Below are 23,107 nucleotides of genomic sequence, written 5' to 3'. Positions count from 1 at the left end.
TGCTAAACAGGCCTCTAGATAGAGCAGTTTGCTGCTGTTCCATTGGAGATGTTAAGATTTAGGGGCAGATGTATTAAGCCTGGAGAAGTGATAAAGCAGTGATAAGCGCAAGGCGATAATGCACCATCCAATCAGCTCCAATATGTAAAATGACAGGAGCTGATTGGCTGGTGCGTTATCACCTTGCACTTATCACTTCTCGAGACTTAATACATCTGCCCCTTAGCTAGAAAGTGTATCGATGCAATTTGTTTTCATTTAACTTCCTGATGAAGTTGCTTGAAACAAGATTTGTCTCGTATTAATATTATCAGGTTTTTTTTTTATGGTAATACATAAGGGACTTCTCAGGTGTCATGTGATTTTATCTAATGTAGGACCTTTTCTGTTGTGGGCAGGGCAATGCGGTATGGGCAGGGGTCCTGTGCACGCTTCCGATAAAGGCGAAGGATTGGTGGCGTGCCCAGCACTTATGAACCTGCTGGGCTGCCCCCAAGCCTTTCCCATCACTGTCCATAGATACTGTGCACATGGCATTTATTCATCCGGTGCTAGTGATTGGCAACAGCAAGTTTCCCACCCTCGGGACTCTGTGGGCTACTGGTGGGAAGGGATAGGCAGGCTGCTCCTAAAATGGCAGGGTGCATTTTGTGGATTTCAAATCTGGCAGGGCGCAGCACCCTGCTCATTTTAGCTTGAACCCTAGACCTAATACAGTTAAATATGCCACTTTCATTTCCTAACGTTTGCTGTAAGTTGTGTGGCAAGGCAGAAAGGTTTCCTCTCCCCAAAGGTTTAATCATGCACCTTTCATCAGTGCTTCAGTTACTGTGTACAGATGTCTCCATGTTTTACATAGTCTGCTGTACGTAATCCAGCCATGACTCTGCACAGGGGCTGCTTCCTGGTTAGGTCATCAGCGCTGTATAAATCTGGCTGCGTTTCTACACAAGGAAAGGAGAATATATGGCTACATATGTATTTTATATTAATTTCCAGTACATTGTGTTATGACTCGTCAGCACTCCTAAGAAAGAAATGGGTCTTAATACCTCAGTAATGTTACCCCACACCCACTTCCCCTGGGTCCTGAACGGATCAGACTGTTCCTGCTCTGCTTGTTATGTGCCAACCTTATGCCCTTGTCCTCATGTACTTCCTGCTCGCACGAGTGTATTTAAAATGCCCATTTACTCTTCTGTTCTCAAGTTTGAGATTAGTTTATGTATATTAATCGTCAAACCTACTGGATTGTTGTGGAAGGTTGTTTGATAATTTGATGTTGCAGTGACTGATATATGAATATCTTGCTTGTTGTGGTGGTTTGGGTATGCAGATAACACCTGTGGTGTTTCATAAGTATGATCACCCCTGGTAAAGGGGGGTCAGTTTAGAAAAACTTGGGGACAAAGGGGTCTATTCAAGAAGCAGTGAAGAGTGGAGAAGCGAGTCTGTGGAGAAGTTACCCATGGCAACCAGCTGCTCTGTACAATTGTATAGTATGCAAATTTCAAATGATACGTCAATGCTGATTGGAGAAGTTGCCCATGGCAACCAATCGGCATTAATGTATCATTTGAAATTTGCATACTATACAATTGTACAGAGCAGCTGATTGGTTGCCATGGGTAACTTCTCCACAGACTCGCTTCTCCACTCTTCACTGCTTCATGAATAGTTCCCAAAGTACCAACCAGTCGGCTCCTATTTATCAAACACGGGTGTTTTCATGAAGCAGTGAAAAAAGACCAGTGGAGTAGTTGCCCATGGCAACCAATCGGCTTTGAAGGAAGTCTTTATCAAGTACATTCTATAAAATGTAATAGAGATTTTGATTGGTTGCCACGAGCAACTTCTCCACTAGTCCTTTCTCTACTCTTTTCACTGCTTCATGAATAGACCCCATAGCCTGTAACTGACATAATTGCCTCCTCTTGAAGAGAACCCATGGATTTTGGGTGGTGCGTTAACCACCTCAACATGTGGAGCTTGAGTTGGCCTTCAAATTAAAATCTTGTGTCAGATCATTTTTTTTCTTCTGATGGATTAAGTATACATATCTGTAATAAGAAAATGTCTAGCCCCATTATAACCATGTATATTTTTAATTCCACTTTACCCTTATTAGCAGCTGATAGTTTGCTATACAGAAATTTCCACAATGCCCTAGGGGTATAACATCTCCTCTCCCTAATCCAATGAGGAAGCTGGTATACATGTGTTATGTGATTACTTGTGCCAGGGGTTAGCAAAGGTGAGTCCTTCTCCATTGAGAAGGGCTGAGAATTTCACTGAGTGGTTCAGTTGTCCTTCAGCCACGAGAATCGGGCTGACACACGGGTCACGTTTGACCCACACGAGTAAGCTCTTAACCATCTTTTCCAGTTATGGAGCTCCTGTGGTTTTTTTTTTTTTTTTTTTTTTTTTTTTTTTTTTTCCAGTGCTCCAAATAGAGATTAGTTGCACGGGTATCATTGCTGTGTTAGTTTCTGGAGACTTCTTTAATGGTATGTACCCAGCATTAGCACTGACTTAGGTCACGCACTGTCCACTGACTTGAACTGCAGCTGCAGTTTTCCCACTCACTGGGGAGTTACACGAAGCAGGTGTATAGGGCACACAGAGGAGACTGAAGCCTGTCTTTTGTGTAAGTGGACACTCGGCTCATCTGAAGGTAGCAAGTCGTCAGAAGTCCCCATCATATTTTCACACCTGCCTCTGGTAATGGTTTGCATTCTCCTAGATTTCCAGCCAGCAAGAGCATGGAATACCAGTTGTCTCTGTTGGTCCTAGGTGGGAACAGTTATGAGTGGGCCTAAGCTGGTGATCAGGGCCGGCTCCAGGCATGTTCGACTAGAGCGGCCGCGCGGGGCGCCACTCTTACAGGGCGCCGCACGCTGCGGCCGCCATATTCCTGCCTGGAGCCAGCCTCCGTGTGTCCCACTCCCGGCCGCTTGTGTGCGCTATGCAGCGCGCTGTGCGGCGCCGGCGTCTGACGTTGGACGCCGGCGCCGCACAGCGTGCATAGCGTGCAGACAGTTTCGATCCTCCGTCCGCGGCCCGCCCGCGCCCACAGCAGTATTCCCGGCTCCCAGCAGCACCGCAGTGTCAGTGACAGGTAAGTTAAAATCTGTCTGGCACTGTGTGGGGCCGTTTATGTTTCTGGCACTGTGGGGGCATTATTTTTCTGGCACTGTGGGGGCATTATTTTTCTGGCACTGGGGGCATATCTGCACTGTGGGGGCATTATTTTTCTGGCACTGTGGGGGCATATCTGCACTGTGGGGGCATTATTTTTCTGGCACTGTGGGGGCATATCTGCACTGTGGGGGCATTATTTTTCTGGCACTGTGGGGGCATATCTGCACTGTGGGGGCATTATTTTTCTGGCACTGTGGGGGCATTATTTTTCTGGCACTGTGGGGGCATATCTGCACTGTGGGGGCATTATTTTTCTGGCACTGTGGGGGCATATCTGCACTGTGGGGGCATTATTTTTCTGGCACTGTGGGGGCATATCTGCACTGTGGGGGCATATCTGCACTGTGGGGGCATTATTTTTCTGGCACTGTGGGGGCATATCTGCACTGTGGGGGCATTATTTTTCTGGCACTGTGGGGGCATTATTTTTCTGGCACTGTGGGGGCATATCTGCACTGTGGGGGCATTATTTTTCTGGCACTGTGGGGGCATTATTTTTCTGGCACTGTGGGGGCATATCTGCACTGTGGGGGCATTATTTTTCTGGCACTGTGGGGGCATATCTGCACTGGGGGCATTATTTTTCTGGCACTGTGGGGGCATATCTGCACTGTGGGGGCATTATTTTTCTGGTACTGTGGGGGCATATCTGCACTGTGGGGGCATTATGTTTCTGGCACTGTGGGGGCATTATGTTTCTGGCACTGGGGGCATTTATGTATCTGGCACTGTGGGGGCATATCTGCACTGTGGGGGCATTATGTTTCTGGCACTGTGGGGGCATTTATGTTTCTGGCACTGGGGGCATTTATGTATCTGGCACTGTGGGGGCATATCTGCACTGTGGGGGCTTTTATGTTTTGTGGCACGGCGGGCATTTATTTATCTGGCACTGTGGGGGCATTTATGTTTTGTGGCACTGGGGGCATTTATGGATCTGGCACTTATGTATCTGGCACTGTGGGGTCATTGATGCATCTGGCACTGTGGGGGCACTTATGTATCTGGCATTGTGTGGTCATTTATGTATCTGGCATTGTGGGGGCATTTATGTATCTGGCACTGGGGGCATATCTGCACTGTGTGGCCATTTATGTATCTGGCACTGCTGGGGGGCATGTCACGTGTAGCTGGCACTGCTGGGGGTATGTCACGTGTAGCTGGCACTGCTGGGGGGCATGTCACGTGTAGCTGGGGGGCATGTCACGTGTAGCTGGCACTGCTGGGGGGCATATCATGTAGTGTATCTACTAGGCGTCTGTGGCTAGGCAATGTGTCTATCGTGCGCTGCCTGGCGCAAAGTGTCTATCGTGCTCTGCCTGGCGCAAAGTGTATAGGAGGTTCTACCTGGTGCAAAGTGTATTAGCTGCACTACTATGTGGTGTAATGCGAATTGCCACTATTCTGTGGTCATGCACCTTCCCCACGAAGCAACGCCCCTAAATTTTTGCTGCGCGCCTTCGGCGCGCACTGTCCCTGCTTCAGCATGTGGGTGGAGGAGCACCAAGCATTACAGTATGTACATCATTTTGCCCTCCTTACTTAAAAATGTGCCCTCCTTGTGATCAGCACCCTGCCCTAAAACGTGAACACTATCATGTGTAGTTGGCACTGCTGGGGGTCTATTGTGTGTAGCTGGCACTGCTGCGGGGCATGTCATGTGTAGCTGGCACTGCTGCGGGGCATGTCATGTGTTGCTGGCACTGCTGCGGGGCATGTCATGTGTAGCTGGCACTACACTGGAGACATTGTGTGTAAGGAACACTACTGTGGCTGTTCTGCATAAGGCTGCTAATTGTGTGCATAGAGGGGGTGTGAAAAAATATATTTATTTATAGTTTAATAATATGAAGTTACGAGGCCACACCCACTTTCCCAGGAGGCCACGGCCACTTTTCCCGAAGCGCGCGCGCCTTCGGCGCGCATAGGGGTTGGGGGGCGCTTTTACATTTTCTCGCTCAGGGTGCTAGTATGCCTGGAGCCGGCCCTGCTGGTGATAAACTAGAGGTGCTTATCTTACAGTAGGTGTTTGGCAAAGCTTGCGGGATTGGGGACTTCAGCAGCAGTGAATAGGCTCCAGGGAATTGTCTTTAGATCCCCTAGTTCTGAAGACCAAAGTGGCTTTTTGTCTTGGGGCATTTTGTCCTCCTACCTACAGTCCTCTCTCAACTCCATCTATTGTACCATAAAACCTGCTCATATGTTTTCCATCAGTGCTGAGCCCCACTCGGGTAATAATTAGGACAAGCCAATACCCTGCCGTGTGTGTTGTATAGAGCCAACCTATCCGAGTACTGCTGCATGGAGAGGAATGTGGTACGTGTGTGTAATTCTAGCTTTGTGCTCTCTCCCTATAGTGATGATCTCTTCTCATTGTCCTACTCCCCTGGGAAGACGCTTGTGGTCGGGGCCTCCTACGTGGCTTTGGAGTGTGCTGGGTTCCTTGCTGGTATAGGCTTGGATGTCACGGTTATGGTGCGATCCATATTCCTCCGTGGCTTCGACCAAGAGATGGCCGAGAGAGCTGGCGCTTACATGGAAAGTCACGGAGTGAAGTTCCTCAAGAAGTTTGTACCAACTTCAGTAAGAAACAATCTTACTCATTACACTGTAGTTAATAGCCTGTAGGGCGCAGACTTTGATATCTGTTTGTGGACACATTCTTTATAGGAGGGGTCCTTAGGTCTCGGAGTGACTTCACTATAAAATAGTTTCTCTACCTAATGTTTCTGTATATGTTGCCTGTAGGGCTGGTAAGACTATGGTAGATGGACGATTACCTGCAAACTGGTTATGCCAACATAGCCATCATTTAATGGAAGTCTTTCCTATGGTCAAACTGCACGTGGCTAGGCCGGGTCTATAGCAGCCTGACAAAGCACTCCTGCGATCTGTCCTAGGATTGTAGTCACTAATTGATGTCTTTACCCCCCTCTGATAGACTATGGGAAAATGCTGCAGGTCTGTTTTTATTCCAGTTGCAGATGCTTTAAACCTAATTAGTAATCTGGCAGCCATGACGGGCTCCCAGCGGGACCCAGGAGCAGAGAAATAAGTACATATTTAGTTTCTTATTATAGCTCCCACCCCTCAAACTCACAATGATGAATTTATACAATTTTGGATGGGAAACTTTTTAATACTACATTGAGCCAATCTAAACACTTTTTTGTTTATAATGTTCTGGAAGCATCAATAGACCTTTCTACCAAGTGACGCAACGAACCGTTCTGCGCTGTCACGGAGAACTTCTGTAGCATAAAGTTCTACCCTACACCGTCGATGCACAATATTGCCAGTATGACACAGATGGCTGTACTACATATATGCTTTTATTAATCACAACTACTGAATCTTTATCACCGGCCAGAAAAGGACCATTGGTGGTACTGTGGAACCAGGGTCCCCTCTGATGCTGCGCACCGTAGTCGTCTTTGCCTGATTGGTATTGCCCTGTACTGAGATGACTTAGAAAATAGCTGAACTGTCATATGTAGTTGCGCTGTAATGCAGTGAAAGTAATGCCAGGCCTGATTTCTGTAGATTGAGCAGCTGGAGCAGGGCACCCCTGGGAGGCTGAAAGTCGTGGCAAAGTCTACTGAAGGAGAGGCGGTCATTGAAGATGAATATAACACCGTAAGTGTGGTTTGACGTAGCGATCTGCCGAATCTCTGCACGTCTATATAGTTGCTGTAGACCTATGCAGATTTGTTGAAGTGGTTTTAAGCTTTGCTTTCTTGTAGGTACTGATTGCTGTGGGCAGAGATTCCTGCACCAAAAACATTGGTCTTGAGAAGATTGGAGTGAAAATTAACGATAGGTGACACACTTTCTGTGTAGATATATATTGTTGTGGTTTGGCTCTGCTGAGCTGCTATATAAACCTCAATTGTCCATACCAGGAACGGCAAGGTACCGGTGAATGATGAGGAACAGACCAATGTGCCTCACGTCTACGCCATAGGCGATATCCTTGACGGAAAGTTGGAGTTGACACCAGTAGCAATCCAGGCTGGTCGACTGCTGGCAAGAAGACTATACGGGGGCTCCACTGTGAAGGTATAAACGTGTAGTTATATCGGTGGGGAACTGTTTTGGTCATAAAATAGTGGCAGTGGTCTCAGTCATTCTATTGGGGCGTCCCTATAGATCGATCTTTTGCCTTGTGTGTATTAAAGGCTACAGGCTAATAGTCTTGCATAAAGCCAGAGCTCGGCATGTCCAAGCACTGGTAGCGTTTGTCCACTTGCTAGTGTGGTAACTAAAGTCCTTCATTCTCCCCAGTGTGATTACATCAACGTCCCAACGACAGTGTTTACTCCTATGGAGTACGGGAGCTGTGGATATGCAGAGGAGAAAGCCATTGAAATTTTCGGCGAGGAAAGTTTAGAGGTATGTCCAGACGCTCGTACAGCTCTAGTGTAACGTTCTGCTCGCCCTTCCACTGAAGTGTGGTATAGTCTATCATGGTCTTGTTTCTACATGACCCCATACAGAGGGGTGGTTTCTATGCACCAATATGTCTCCGCTCTGTGCGCTACACGGAATGTGGTATATACTGCGCTTGCTGTTGGCATCCTTAAACCCTGTGGGTAATACCAGCATACTTAGTGAATTGTGGGTAGATCATCAATACTGTGTAAACTGTTTCCTTTCCTCTTGGTCTGTTCAGTGTTGTGGTACAAAGTCAGGATGTGTGTAGAGCGCTCCCCTGTGAGCCTTAGTGTTACAGAACGTAAAACAAGCTAGATAGAAAAATCGTTCTCCAGCGCATTCCCTTGCAGATCGCATAACCTATGTTTCTCTTACGTCCTAGAGGATGCTGGGGACTCCGTAAGGACCGTGGGGTATAGACGGGCTTCGCGGGAGACATGGGCACTCTAAAGAACTTTTTAGTATGGGTGTGCACTGGCTCCTCCCTCTATGCCCCTCCTCCAGACATCAGTTAGATCCTGTGCCCAGAGGAGACTGGATGCACTGCAGGGGAGATCTACCGAGTTTCTCTGATAAAATAATTTTGTTAAGTTTTTTTTATTTTCAGGGAGCACTGCTGGCAACAGGCTCCCTGCATCGTGGGACTGAGGACAGAGAAGCAGACCTACTTAAGTGATAGGCTCTGCTTCTTAGACTACTGGACACCATTAGCTCCAGAGGTTCGGAACGCAGGTCTCACCCTCGCCGTTCGTCCCGGAGCAGCACCGCAGTCCCCCTCACAGAGCCGGAAGATAGAAGCCGGGTGAGTATCAGAAGAAAGAAGACTTCAAAGGCGGCTGAAGACTTCAGATGTTCTCTGAGGTAACGCTGCGCGCCATTGCTCCCACACACAGCGGGCACTGAAGGGCGCAGGGGGGGCGCCCTGGGCAGCAATATTAAACCTCTTGGGACTGGCTAAAGTATATAGATATACTGTGGAGACAGTATATAAGATAATCCCCGCCAGGATTGTGAATTTGAGCGGGACCGAAGCCTGCGGTTGAAGGGGCGGGGCTTGATCCTCCAGCACTAACCAGGGCCATTTTCTCCACAGCACACTGCGGAGAAGCTGGCTCCCCGGACTCTCAACTGCTGAACATGGTGACAGAGGGCAAAAAAGAGGGGGCGGGGGGGCACATTAGATTGGCGCAGTGAGTGTATATACATATATTGGTATAAAAGCGCTGTTAAACTGGGAATTCTGTTTCCAGTGTCAGGTGGTGCTGGTATACTCTCTCTGTCTATCCAAAGGGCCTTGGTGGGGAATTGTCTCCATATAAATATATCCCTGAGTGTGTGGGGGTGTCAGTGCGTGTGTCGGCATGTCTGAAGCGGAAGGCTCATCTAAGGAGGAGGTGGAGCAAATGATTGTGGTGTCGCCGTTGTCAAAGCAGACACCGGATTGGTTGGACATGTGGAATGTTTTAAATGCTAATGTGTCTTTATTACATAAGAGATTAGACAAAGCAGAGTCCAGGGATAGAACAGGGAGTCAATCCATGGCTTTGTCTGTGTCACAGGGCCCTTCAGGGTCTCAGAAACGTCCCCTGTCCCAGGTAGCAGACACGGATTCTGACTCCAGTGTCGACTATGATGATGCGAGGTTACACCCAAGGGTGGCCAAAAGTATTAATTACATGATTATTGCAATAAAGGATGCTTTGCATATCACAGATGACCCCTCTGTCCCTGACACGAGGGTACACATGTTTAAGGAAAAGAAACCTGAGGTAACCTTTCCCCCATCTCATGAGCTGAACGCGTTTTTTGAAAAAGCTTTGGAAACTCCAGACAAACTGCAGATTCCTAAAATAATTCTTATGGCGTATCCTTTCCCTGCGCAGGACAGGTTACGGTGGGAATCCTCACCCAGAGTGGACAAGGCGTTAACGCGCTTGTCAAAAAAGCAGCCCTCAAGGATCCTGCTGATCGCAGACGGGAAACTACCTTAAAATCAATTTATACACATACGGCTACTTTGCTCAGACCGGCAATAGCATCGGCTTGGGTTTGTAGTGCGGTAGCAGCTTGGACAGATACCTTGTCAGCTGACATTGATACCCTAGATAGGGATACCATTTTATTGACCTTAGGTCATATTAAAGACGCAGTCTTATATATGAGAGACGCTCAGACGTTGGGCTACGCCATGGCGATTTCTGAAAGGGCAAGCCCTGTGGACCCGCCAATGGACAGGTGATGCCGACTCAAAGAAGCATATGGAAGTTTTACCTTACAAAGGTGAGTATTTATTTGGGGAAGGTCGCGCGGACCTGGTTTCCACAGCTACCGCGGTTAAATCTACCTATTTACCTTATGTTTCCCCCACAGCAAAAGAAAACGACGCAATATCAGATGCAGTCCTTTCGGTCGCGTAAGTCCAGAAGAGGTCGGGGCTCTTCCTTCCTCGCCAGAGGTAAGGGTAGAGGGAAAAAACTGCCGGCTACGGCTAGTCCCCAGGAGCAGAAGTCCTCCCCGGCTTCTACTAAATCCACCGCATGACGCTGGGGCTCCACTGAGGGAGTCTGCGCCGGTGGGAGCACGTCTTCGACTATTCAGCCACGTCTGGGTTCAGTCAGACGTGGATCCTTGGGCGATGGAAATTGTATCCCAAGGTTACAAGCTAGAATTCGAAGACGTGCCTCCTCGCCGGCTTTACCAGCTTCTTCCCCAGAAAGGGAGATAATTTTAGCGGCAATTCAAAAAGTGGTTGTCGAGGTTCCCCGGGGTCAACAGGGAAAAGGGTACTATTCAACCCTATTTGTGGTCCCGAAACCGGATGGCTCGGTCAGACCCATTCTAAATTTAAAATCCCTAAACCCTGTACTTGAAAATTCAAATTCAAGATGGAATCGCTCCGGGCGGTAAACTCCAGCCTGGAGGGGGGGTGGGGGTTTTATGGTGTCACTGGACATAAAGGATGCATACCTTCATGTCCCCATATATCCCCCTCATCAGGTGTACCTGAGATTCGCTGTACAGGACTGTCATTACCAGTTTCAGACGTTGACGTTTGGGCTTTCCACGGCCCCGAGGATTTTCACCAAGGTAATGGCGGAAATGATGGTGCTCCTTGCCGGCAGGGAGTCACAATTATCCCGTACTTGGACGATCTCCTGATAAAAGCGAGATCGAGAGATCAGTTGCTGAAAAGCGTGGCGCTCTCCCTGGGAGTGCTGCAGCAACATGGCTGGATTCTAAATCTACCAAAGTCACAGTTGGTTCCAACAATTCGACTATCGTTCTTAGGCATGATTCTGGACACAGAACTAAAGAGGGTTTTTCTCCTAACGGAAAAAGCCCAGGAACTCCAGAACATGGTCAGAGACCTGTTAAAACCGAAAAGAGTGTCGGTCTATCAATGCACTCGAGTACTGGGGAAAATGGTGGCGACCTACGAGGCCATCCCCATCGGCAGGTTTCATGCGAGGACTTTTCAGTGGGACCTTCTGGACAAGTGGTCCGGGTCCCATCTCCAAATTCATCAGAAAATAAGCCTGTTCCCCAGGTCCAGGGTCTCTCTCCTATGGTGGCTGCAGAGTACTCTTCTTCTAGAGGGTCGCAGGTTCGGCATTCAAGACTGGGTTCTGGTGACCACGGACGTGAGCCTCCGAGGTTGGGGAGCAGTCACACAAGGAAGAAACTTTCAGGGGATATGGTCAAGTCAGGAGGCTTGTCTACACATCAACGTACTGGAATTGAGGGCCATATACAACTGCCTACGTCAAGCGGAGATTCTTCTTCGCGACCTACCGGTTCTGATTCAATCAGACAACGTCACAGCCGTGGCTCATGTAAACCGCCAAGGCGGAACAAGGAGCAGAGTGGCAATGGCGGAAGCCACCAAGATTCTGCGCTGGGCGGAAAATCACATAAGCGCTTTGGCAGCAGTCTTAATTCCGGGAGTGGACAACTGGGAAGCAGACTTCCTCAGCAGACACTATCTCCATCCAGGAGAGTGGGGACTTCATCCAGAAGTTTTTGCAGAGATAACAAGTCAGTGGGGACTTCCTCAAATAGACATGATGGCTTCACGCCTCAACAAGAAGCTTTGGAGGTATTGTGCCAGGTCAAGGGACCCTCAGGCAGTAGCGGTGGACGCCCTGGTGACACCATGGGTGTTTCAGTCGATCTGTGTTCCCTCCTCTTCTGCTCATCTCAAAGATATTAAGAATCATAAGACGAAAAAGAGTACAGAAAATACTCATTGTTCCGGATTGGCCTCGAAGGGCCTGGTATTCAGATCTTCAGGAAATGCTCACAGAAGATCCGTGGCCTCTTCCTCTCAGAGAGGACCTGTTGCAACAAGGGGCCCTGCGTGTTCCAAGACTTACCGCGGTTACGTTTGACGGCATGGTGTTTGAACACCGAATCCTAGCTGGAAAAGGCTTTCCGGAAGAAGTCATCCCTACTCTTATAAAAGCTAGAAAGGAAGTGACTGCAAAACATTATCACCGTATCTGGAGAAAGTATGTATCTTGGTGTGAAGTCAAGAATGCTCCTACGGAAGATTTCCATCTGGGCCGTTTTCTCCACTGTTTACAGACAGGAGTGGATATGGGTCCAAATTTAGGCTCCATTAAGGTACAGATTTCGGCCCTATATTTTCTTTCAGAAGGAATTGGCTTCTCCCCCAGAAGTCCAGACTTTTGTAAAGGGAGTGCTGCACATACAGCCCCCTTTTGTGCCTCCAGTGGCACCATGGGACCTTAACGTGGTGTTTACAGTTCTTAAAATCTCACTGGTTTGAACCTCTTCATACGGTTGAGTTAAGATTTCTCACTTGGAAGGTGGTCATATTGTTGGCCTTGGCATCTGCAAGGCGGGTGTCCGAATTGGCGGCCTTGTCCCACAAGAGCCCCTATTTGATTTTTCATGTGGATAGAGCAGAATTAAGGACTCGTCCTCAATTTTTGCCTAAGGTGGTTTCATCGTTTCACATGAACCAACCTATTGTGGTACCTGTGGCTACGAATGACTTGGAGGATTCCAAGTCCCTGGATGTAGTCGGGGCCTTAAAGATTTATGTAGCCTGGACGGCTAGGGTTAGGAAAACAGAGGCACAGTTTGTCCTGTATGTAGCCAACAAGGTTGGCGCTCCTGCTTCTAAGAAGACTATTGCTCACTGGAACTGTAACACGATTCAGCAAGCTCATTCTACGGCTGGATTGCCGTTACCAAATTCGGTAAAGGCCCATTCCACTAGGAAGGTGGGCTCTTCTTGGGCGACTGCCCGAGGCTCAGCGTTACAGCTTTGCCGAGCGGCGACTTGGTCGGGTTCAAACACTTTTTTGCAAAATTCTACAAGTTTGATACCCTGGCTGAGGAGGACCTTATGTTTGCTCAATCGGTGCTGCAGAGTCATCTGCACTCTCCCGCCCGGTCTGGAGCTTTGGTGTAATCCCCATGGTCCTTACGGAGTCCCCAGCATCCTCTAGGACGTAAGAGAAAATAAGATTTTAAACCTACTGGTAAATCTTTTTTTCTCGTAGTCCGTAGAGGATGCTGGGCGCCCGTCCCAGTACGGACATTTTTCTGCAAGGCTTGTATATAGTTATTGCTTACATAAGGGTTATGTTACAGTTGAGATCAGTCTTTGGCTGATGCTGTTTTGTTCATACTGTTAACTGGTGGCGTATGTTCCAAGTTATACGGTGTGAATGGTGTGGCTGGTATGAATCTTGCCCTTAGATTAGCAAAAATCCTTTCCTCGTACTGTCCGTCTCCTCTGGGCACAGTTCTCTAGCTGAGGTCTGGAGGAGGGGCATAGAGGGAGCAGCCAGTGCACACCCATACTAAAAGTTCTTTATAGTGCCCATGTCTCCTGCGGAGCCCGTCTATACCCCATGGTCCTTACGGAGTCCCCAGCATCCTCTACGGATTAGGAGAAAAAGATTTACCGGTAGGTTTAAAATCTTCTTATTTTTTCTTTCTCTCCAGATTTACCACACGTTGTTCTGGCCTCTGGAGTGGACGGTACCTGGACGTGATAACAATACGTGTTTCGCTAAAATAATCTGCAATAAACTTGATAATGTACGTTCAACAACTGTAAGCGTCAATTTGCGGCATCAGGATGTCTGTAGAAAAGGAAGTTGCTCATCTCTTGTGACTTGCTTTCCTTCCTGCTTTGATGTACAGTGGTAGTTCTAGGTAATTTGCCAGTAGCATCTGTCTGATCTACATAGGTTTGCTTTATTCTTAGCCTTCTAAGGCTGATCTGTTAAGGCAAATGCTGCTGTGTAAGTGACTTGCAACCCACTAGGTCGTGAATGGTTACATGTCTATCACATTTCTGCAATATTAAAGGACATTAATAATTTCAAATAGATTTCTCTTTCATCCATCTGGGGGACGCTGCGCCATTACTTGTGGGGTTAGAGGTGTGTGGTTGTGGAGTTTGGCACAGAACTATTAAAACCTGACTCCTCCCCCCTCTAACCCCTCCCATCTCCTTCCTGCCTAGCCAGTACCTCAGTTTTAGTTTTGTGCCTGTGGAGTACAGACACAGTTTTTCTTTCTCCTTAGATTTTTTTTTTTTTTTTTCTTTTTCCTTTCTTTTTCTATACCTAGTCCCTGTCTACAGGTGACAGGTATAAATGGAACAAGGATGCTGTCAGAAAGGGCCACCATACCTTGGTCACTGGGGCCTTTTTATTCACTAAAACGACAGATCAAAAAGGTACTGGACAGCCACAATCTGTCACTGACAGTATTGGGCTGTCCCTAACTGCTTTTATTATTATTTTATTATTATTATTATTATTATTATTATTATTTTATTTAATATTTATTTATTTGATTATTAATATTTCACCCCCCCCGACCCCCTCTCCCCCGGCGCAAGCCCGCCAGCGGGAGCTATGCCGGAGACCTGTATCCCTACACCCGCAGTAGTGTCTGAGGGGCTGTGGGGACGGACGGGGATCCCGGAGAAGCCGCCGCGTAAGTCGCTATACTTAGCAACGCGCGGCAGCCCGAACTTCCGGTTGATCGCGTAGTAACAGAGAGTGCAGGGACGGCTTCCCGCCCTGCTCTGCCCGCGCGCGCGTCACTTTGCCTGACGCCATCTTCCGGAGGGGACGCTGTGCAGTACAGGAGAGCCTCTCAGGGGGAGACTTTATTTACAAAACCGCAAGTATAGAGGGGCTATTCATAGGGGGAGATTACAATCAAGCTAATGAGCTAAGGCTGTTTATTACTTGGCAAAGAGAGCCAGCATACTGGGTTACAGTCCCAGAGATCTCTTCAAGCTATAAATTTCTTATTGAAAGGTCACTAGTCACAATTGTATGCTACTTTCTTTAGTACATTCAGAATAGAGAAAATGACTAGTAAACCGGACAAACCTTCAAAGGGAAAAACGGCCTCAGTGGTTTAATTTTCCTGCTCTCAGTGTGGCTCAAAGCTAGCAAAATGTAGTACTGACGCGGGTACCCTATGTACAGCATGTTCTGGTGCAATTTCAGATTTGCGTCAGTCTAGAGAGACTGAATCTGCTCGGACTCAGGTGGAGCCCTTGAGGGCCCAGAATATGGGCAGGAGTATCACTGATTTAACTCAGTCCTTTAAATAAGTTTGTAAATGCGGCCAGCAGTTCGACTGCTACTAAGCGATCGCAGCCGTTACCAGCTATAGCGTTTCCAGGTAAGGAGGCGGACACTCTGTCATCTCCTTTGGAGGAGGGGGAGGTAGATCCTGAATGGGATGAAGTTTCGGCTTGGGAAGTTAGATTGCTAATAGAAGCCATTCGTCAGACTCTTAATATTCAGGACGCGGCGGTGGAGGAGACTCCTTCCCCCTTCTTCAAACGACAGAAGAGACAGGTTACTGCCTTCCCTTCTTATTCTCACTTTGCAGATATTTTAAAAGAACCCTGGCTTAAGCCGGATTCTCGTTTTCAGGCGCCTAAAAAGTTAAAGTTTCTATATCCCTTTACGGAGGAAGATACAAAATTTTGGGAGACGGACCCAAAGGTAGACGCTCCTATTTCACATCTGGCAAAAGCTACGGTGATTCCGTCGGTACAGTCTGTGACCTTAAAAGACACTACCGATAGGAAGATAGAAGCATTACTAAAATCTATGTTTTCTTTATCAGGTGTTTCCCTCCGTCCAGTACTGGCGAGTGCCTGGGTACTTAAGGCCGTGGATGAATGGCTTGCACAGGTGGTATCGGGAATGCAGTCGGACGATCCGTCAGAAGCCATCCAATTAGCAGAGCAGATTTCGGAGGCCCTCACTTATGTGGGTGAGGCCTGGTTGGATTCAGTTGCGCTACAGTCTCGGGTTTCAGCCTTGACAGTATCCGCAAGACGCTCCTTGTGGCTTAGAGTTTGGAATGCTGATTCTGACTCAAAGCAAACCTTGACGGCAGTGCCTTTTGAAGGTGAGTTTCTTTTTGGATCAGAGTTAAAGAAGATTATTTCAGACACTACTGGAGGAAAGAGCCCTTTCCTTCCATCTACACCTCACAAACCAAAACCTACAAGGTTTCGGTCCTTTCGTACACAGGGCAGAGGTAGTTTCCAATCCTTTCGTGCTTCCTACAGATTTCCAAGACGGGGGTCTTTCAGAGGAAGAGGATCCCAGGCTATTCGCAGGCCGGCCAGTAAGCCTGCCGACAAACCTGAGCCATGACGCCTCAGGTCTCCTGGAGGGATCAAAGAAGGTTGGGGCCCGGTTACTTCAGTTCAAGGATGTGTGGCTCCTATCGAAACCGGATCGGTGGATAATGGGAGTCATATCCAGAGGATATATGTTGGATTTCGAAGAAACAGTCCCAACCCGACTATTTATAACACCTCTCCCAGACGATCCCTCCAGACGTCAAGCTCTCCTTCAGGCAATAACAACCCTCTTACAAAATGGAGTAATCATTCCGGTTCCCTCTCATCAGAGGGGTCGGGGTTTTTACTCAGGTCTTTTTCTCGTAGACAAGCCGGATGGTTCGTTTCGAACCATTCTGAATCTGAAGGCTCTCAACCCGTATCCCTCAACCCAAAAATTCAAGAACATAAAAGACGCTTACTTACATGTCCCGATTTGGGTAGGACATCAATCTCTACTGAGATTTGCAGTGGGCCCGGAGCACTTTCAGTTTCAGGCTCTTCCCTTTGGTCTCTCTACGGCTCCCTGGGTTTTTTACAAAGGTCATAGGTCATGTAGTCGCAGTTCTCCGTTGTCAAGGGGTCAACATCACTCCATATTTGGACGACCTGTTGGTCAAGGCACCATCAGCGGAGATTCTCACTCAGAACCTGCATCTCACGATGGAGACGCTACAATCGTTCGGGTGGATAATCAACTTTCCAAAGTCATCTCTACTTCCTTCTCAGACAATGATTTTTCTAGGACTTCTATTCGACACCAACAGCCAGAAGGTGTTTCTTCCGGCGGACAAGATTCAGGGACTACAGTCCAGAATCCGAACCCTGTTACACTTACCAGTAGTGTCGGTCCTCAGATGTATGCAGGTGTTGGGCAAGATGGTATCCTCTTTCGAGGCAGTTCCATATGCCAGATTTCATGCCCAACCTCTCCAGACTCAGATTCTCAACAACTGGACTCGGACGGAACCGCGTCTCGAATTACAGTTGATCCGCTTGTCGGTAAAGACTCGTCAGTCTCTTCAATGGTGGCTTCACAGTCGGAATTTGAAAAAGGGTACACCTTTCACTATCTGGTCTTGGATCATGGTCACCATGGATGCAAACCTCAGTGGTTGGGGGGCAGTGTTCCAGACTCCTCACTTCCAGGGACGCTGGAGCAATCAGGAGTCAAAATTGCAAATCAACATTCTGGAACTAAGGGCGATTCGGTATGCACTCCTTCACATTCAAACCATGGTACAGGGTCAACCAGTTCGTGTGCAGTCCGACAATGCCACCGCAGTGGCTTACATCAACAAACAGGGAGGAACTCGCAGCTGGTCCGCAATGAGAGAAGTCGCTCAGATCCTCGCGTGGGCGGAACGTTGGGTTCCGGTGATCTCCGCGATCCACATTCCAGGAGGGAAGCAGACTTTTTGAGTCATCACACGATTCATCTGGGAGAATGGGAACTTCATCAGGAGGTGTTCCTCTCTCTAGTGGACCGATGGGGAATGCCAGACATAGACCTGATGGCGTCCCGCCTCAACGCAGAACTTCCTCACTACGGCGCAAGGACTCAGGATCCACAGGCATTCCTGATCGATGCTCTAACTGCTCCATGGCAGTTTCAACTGGGATATGTGTTTCCGCCAATTCCACTGATCCCGCGTCTACTTCAACGCATTCGGTGACAGGGTCTCGCAGTGATTCTAGTGGCTCCAGATTGGCCGCGTCGACAGTGGTACACTCTACTGCGCAAGTATGGTCGTCAGACTCCTTTCGCCTACCTCTGCGACCAGATCTTCTTATTCAAGGACCTTGTCGCCACCCAGATTTACATAGGATGGCTTTGACGGCTTGGCTCTTGAATCCAAGATTTTGAAGGCAAAAGGTCTTTCTCGATCGGTTGTTCAGATGATGATTCGAGCAAGGAAACCGGTGACCTCTGGCATTTACCATAGGATATGGCGTATTTACATTGCAGGGTGCGAAAAACGGAGACTAACTCCGCATTTGTTTAGGCTACCTCGCCTACTCTCTTTCCTTCAGGAGGGTCTCGACAAGGGCCTAAAGCTTTCTTCACTAAAAGGTCAGGTTTCAGCTTTATCGGTTCTTTTTCAGAAGAAACTAGCAAATATTCCAGAGGTTCAAACATTCCTGCAGGGAGTACTTCGGATTCAACCACCTTTTGTCCCTCCGGTTCCTCCCTGGGATTTAAACTTGGTCCTTACGACTCTTCAGACCTCTCCATTTGAACCCTTAGAATCGGTTGAACTCCGTTATCTGACACAGAAAGTTGTTTTTCTGTTGGCTATTGCCTCAGCTAGACGAGTATCTGAGTTGGCGGCTCTTTCTTGCAGACCCCCCTTGTTAGTGTTTCATGAGAACCGGGTGGTTCTACGGACTAAGCCTTCTTTCCTTCCAAAGGTTGTTTCAAAATTCCATTTAAATCAGGACATTGTCCTTCCGGCCTTTACTCCGACATCTTCTCCTGGGGAGGACTCTCATTTAGCTCTCCTGGATGTGGTTCGAGCTTTACGTGTCTATTTGTCTCGCACCGAGTCATTCCGGCGTACGGATAACTTGCTGGTTTTGATTGATGCTCCGAAACGAGGTTGGCCGGCCTCCAAAAATACTGTGGCCCGTTGGATAACTTCGGCCGTAAGACAGGCTTACGTGTCTGCTAATGTTTCGGTTCCTGACTCAATTAGGGCTCATTCTACTAGAGCTGTTGGAGCCTCTTGGGGCTGTTCGCGGTGGTGCATCTGTTGAGCAACTGTGCAGGGCGGCAACCTGGTCGTCAATTCATACTTTCACACATACTTTCACCGTTTTCATACTTTTGGTTTGGAGACTGCCGCTGTTGGGCGTCGTATATTAAAGACGGCTATGCCGTCCCCGTCTCCCTCCTCTTATTAGCTTGCTTTGGGAAATCCCACAAGTAATGGCGCAGCGTCCCCCAGATGGATGAAAGAGAAAAGGTGATTTTTGTTACTTACCGTAAAATCTCTTTCTCTGATTCCATCTGGGGGACGCTGCGATCCCTCCCAGATGTTTGTCTGGTTTAACCAGTTAATTTTCTTTGATCTATCTCCTTTGGCTTGGCTAAACGTTAACTGAGGTACTGGCTAGGCAGGAAGGAGATGGGAGGGGTTAGAGGGGGGAGGAGTCAGGTTTTAATAGTTCTGTGCCAAACTCCACAACCACACACCTCTAACCCCACAAGTAATGGCGCAGCGTCCCCCAGATGGAATCAGAGAAAGAGATTTTACGGTAAGTAACAAAAATCACCTTTTTCCACTGCCGCTAAAACCCCCGGGTTATTGTCGTGGTAATCCGGGATGCAGCTCGATGGAAAAGGGTCCCCAAAAAAATATTCGGTTCAGCTACTTAGGAATTTCCAGGGTTGGACCCGGATTAAGGGGCAGTGTAAACCCAGGTCCCGTTTACAGCTTGGCCATTGGTTTAAAAAAAAAAAAAAAAAAAAAGGAACTGTCTGACAGCTGTCACCGGGCAGGGAGAGATTAGTCTCCCTGTATGGTCTGGACCATTCCGGTTTTTACCCCATCCCCGCTTCATATGGGGAGGCTGTAATCTCTCCATGCCCGTCTCCCCGGTGGCGAACAACCTTCTGGACAGGACACCCCCGCTCCACTGCAGGTTGCTGGTCTGACCCCGTTCCAGGTTTGACTAGACACCGGGGAGAGCTGAATTTCCCAGTGCTCGGAGATGGTGTAATTTCCAAGTGCCGGCAGAAGAGGGAGACTGCACCCTTGTGTAGTGTAAACAGCATGGACCCAGGAACAGCCCAGGTTGGAGCCACAGTGTGAAAGCTGTCTGACCCTGACTGGAACGGTGTTCCAAAACCTGTTGGATCCAGTATTTTGGTGAAAAAGGGGGTTTAAGTGTATGCGCTGATGTTTGGTGGGCTGAACCAATGTACACGCATAATTGAGCCACTTCACTTTAATTCAGCTGGGTTGGTCAGTGTAATGTGACAGATTTGCGTTTTAAAGAGACTGCATTCTTGCGAGCGTTGGTTCGGCCTACGAATGGCCCCCTCTAAAGCGCTCTGGTCACTTACTGCAAACTGACAAAGCTGTAGCACTATCCGCTGCTGTCCATCACACTTGTGTGTGCGTGCATCCGCTATATATGCGCCTGAAATACCCAGTAGTGTAGTTTCAATCACTTATTGAAATGGTCATTTTAGATTTTTAATTAAACACAGAATACAACCATGTAGGTGTGTATCCCGCTGGTGATGTAATTAGTTATTGAACAGTAGGAGATAGCTGTGTTCCCTTTGTGTTAATGCAGGGCTTCAAACTCAAAAGCCTCTATTGTTTTTAGGATCGCGTTATTGGGTTCCACGTCTTGGGTCCAAATGCTGGAGAGATCACTCAGGGCTTTGGTGCAGCAATGAAGTGTGGCCTAACCAAAGAGAAACTGGATGAGACCATTGGCATTCACCCGACATGTGCAGAGGTGAGTCCCACGTGGCATTACTTCTACCTAGTCACAAAGATCTTAGAGCCATTACCTCAGAGGTTCTCAAACGTGGCCCTCAAGGCTTATCCCTTAATGTTACTTGTGAAGATTAGCCCACGTGTGCGGTTGCCATAGCATGTTTCTCTGCTGAGGTGTAACCACCACTAACTTGTAGATGTTAGCTGTCGATGGTTCTGTTCCGCTGGTACTAAAGTGCGCGGGTGTTTCTTTGCAGTTAAAATATATATATATATATATATATATATATATATATATATATATATATATATATATATATATATATATATATATATATATATATATATATATTTATATATATATTTATATTTATTTTTCGTTTTGTAATTTGCCATCCATGGTATCTTATTTCTTTTTCAGACCTTTACTACAATGGATGTCACCAAATCATCCGGAGGGGACATCACCCAGAAGGGTTGCTGAGGTTAGATCCTGCTGTTAACTGTCCCCCTGACCGATCTTCCTATTGAGAGACCATTGTGGTTCAACGGACTCTGGTGGAAAACGAAACTTTGGAGGTTTTCATAAATGCGTCACCATCTCTGGAACTTGATAGATACGCTTTGGTCAACCACAGGAGGATTCTCACGGGTGAACAGTGGAACAGCAGGATTATCAGAACGTCTGGACGTGTTTGGATTAGCGTTTTTCCAGAAATGCTTATTGTGAAGTCTTTGCTCGTCACCTTGCACTGAGGAGAGCACTGACTGATGCCCAAACATAGTCCAGATATCTTCGTCTCCTCTTTAGCTTTAGGTTTCTTTTTTTGTGGGGTTCTTTTTTGGTCTTTTACTAAAGACCCTTTCTATTTTGTGTCTTTCTCCCCACGATGGCCATTTTTATCCTGGTAATACTAGTTATTACCTTTTTTTGTAGAGTTGGTGTATATACTGTCCATGTATTTATCTCACGCGTTGAGGGTTAGTCTGTTGTTCAGCATGGCTGCCTCCCATGAGGATATGACTTTTTTGTACCACACTCTTTTTGGCTTGCAATATTTTTCAAAAAGATAATGTATAAAAGTTATTGACACTTTATTTCTGTGTGAGGAACTTCTCTTTAGAGTCATGGAATAATGAGATCCACGAGGTAAATCCAGAATATGGATCAAAAGACCTCCTAGGTGCTTAGCTGCTGCCGGAGAAAGAAACTAAAACTTATTCTAAAGTGTTAATAAGATGCAGAGGCCTCAGTTATGTAGATTTGCCGCTACATGGTAAGCTTGCCACTTTCAAGGGAATTTCACTGGTGGGGGGTGCCCCTTACTTTCATATATTTGTATTTCGTATAGTCATGTATTTTTACATTGAGATGCCACAAAAGCCTCTAATGCACTGGAGTGTCCGGTCTTACAGAAAGTGAATGTATAAAGTTATGGATCTAGTGAGATGAGCTTTTGCCTGTTTGGAGGGGCATCCACAACCTCTGTTAAAGCTGCTAAGATATCTGAAATAAACCCTTTTAGATTTACTTTACTTGTAGCTGCTGATATTACCATGTGCACATACACTGGCCACAGCAATCGTGCAGGCTTCACCAGGGTTATTTGGCTTAGTTACTGTGACTGCCTGGGTGCTAACTGCATGATTGACTGTATTACAGACTGTGATGCAATGGCTACGCCTAGGCAGCAGTGGCTCCTTGTGTAAGAAGTGGTTTTACACAGGAATTGATGACCTAACAATGTGTTTCCGCCGGTCACTACATTATTTTCAGCTTCTATGGGTCATGCTCTTTTTGGACTTGAATTTTCACATTCCTCAAAGATGTATAAAAAAGCAGCTTTGAAAGAGCCATGTACTGCTATATAGCTGTTGGGTGTGTCCGGACTCTTATTACACCAGCCGTACTTGTTAGATGTTTTTATATACAGATTGAGTATCCCTTATCCAAAATGCTTGGGACCAGAAGTATTTTGGATATTGTTTTTTTCCGTATTTTGGAATAATTGCATACCATAATGAGATCATGGCGATGGGACCCAAGTCTAAGCACAGAATTATGTTTCATATACATCTTATACACACAGGCTGATGGTCATTTTAGCCAATATTTTTAATAACTATGTATTAAACAAAGTGTGTACATTGAGCCATCAGAAAACAAAGGTTTCACTATCTCACTCAAAAAATTCTGTTTTGGAATATTTTGATATGGGATTCTCAACCTGTACCTGTGAGAAGTGATTTTGCTTTCATATACACACACGTTCGGTTATGTGTCAGATAGCGCTGTTTATAACGCGTTTGGCACTTACCCACCACTTCCTTCATTTCCTCGTGCTCATTAAAAGGAAGTGTTGCTTTATTT

General features: G+C 47.2%; 1 protein-coding gene across 1 annotated transcript in view; it reads left to right on the top strand.

The window, feature by feature from the left end:
* TXNRD3 (thioredoxin reductase 3) overlaps nucleotides 1–22,267 on the top strand; it is a 34,685-nt gene extending 12,418 nt beyond the window's left edge. Inside the window, exons 9-16 of the mRNA XM_063941208.1 lie at nucleotides 5,559–5,784; nucleotides 6,745–6,837; nucleotides 6,945–7,021; nucleotides 7,104–7,260; nucleotides 7,486–7,593; nucleotides 13,615–13,710; nucleotides 20,621–20,755; nucleotides 21,158–22,267. Of these exons, the coding sequence (XP_063797278.1) occupies nucleotides 5,559–5,784; nucleotides 6,745–6,837; nucleotides 6,945–7,021; nucleotides 7,104–7,260; nucleotides 7,486–7,593; nucleotides 13,615–13,710; nucleotides 20,621–20,755; nucleotides 21,158–21,220 (955 nt within the window). The 3' untranslated portion in view covers nucleotides 21,221–22,267. The remainder of the gene's footprint in view (nucleotides 1–5,558; nucleotides 5,785–6,744; nucleotides 6,838–6,944; nucleotides 7,022–7,103; nucleotides 7,261–7,485; nucleotides 7,594–13,614; nucleotides 13,711–20,620; nucleotides 20,756–21,157) is intronic.
* The last annotated feature ends 840 nt before the right edge of the window (nucleotides 22,268–23,107 follow it).

Source organism: Pseudophryne corroboree, chromosome 9, assembly GCF_028390025.1.
Source record: "Pseudophryne corroboree isolate aPseCor3 chromosome 9, aPseCor3.hap2, whole genome shotgun sequence".
NCBI lineage: Eukaryota > Metazoa > Chordata > Amphibia > Anura > Myobatrachidae > Pseudophryne > Pseudophryne corroboree.
The sequence above is the reverse complement of the archived record's forward strand: the minus strand, read 5'-3'. Positions and strand labels throughout refer to the sequence as shown.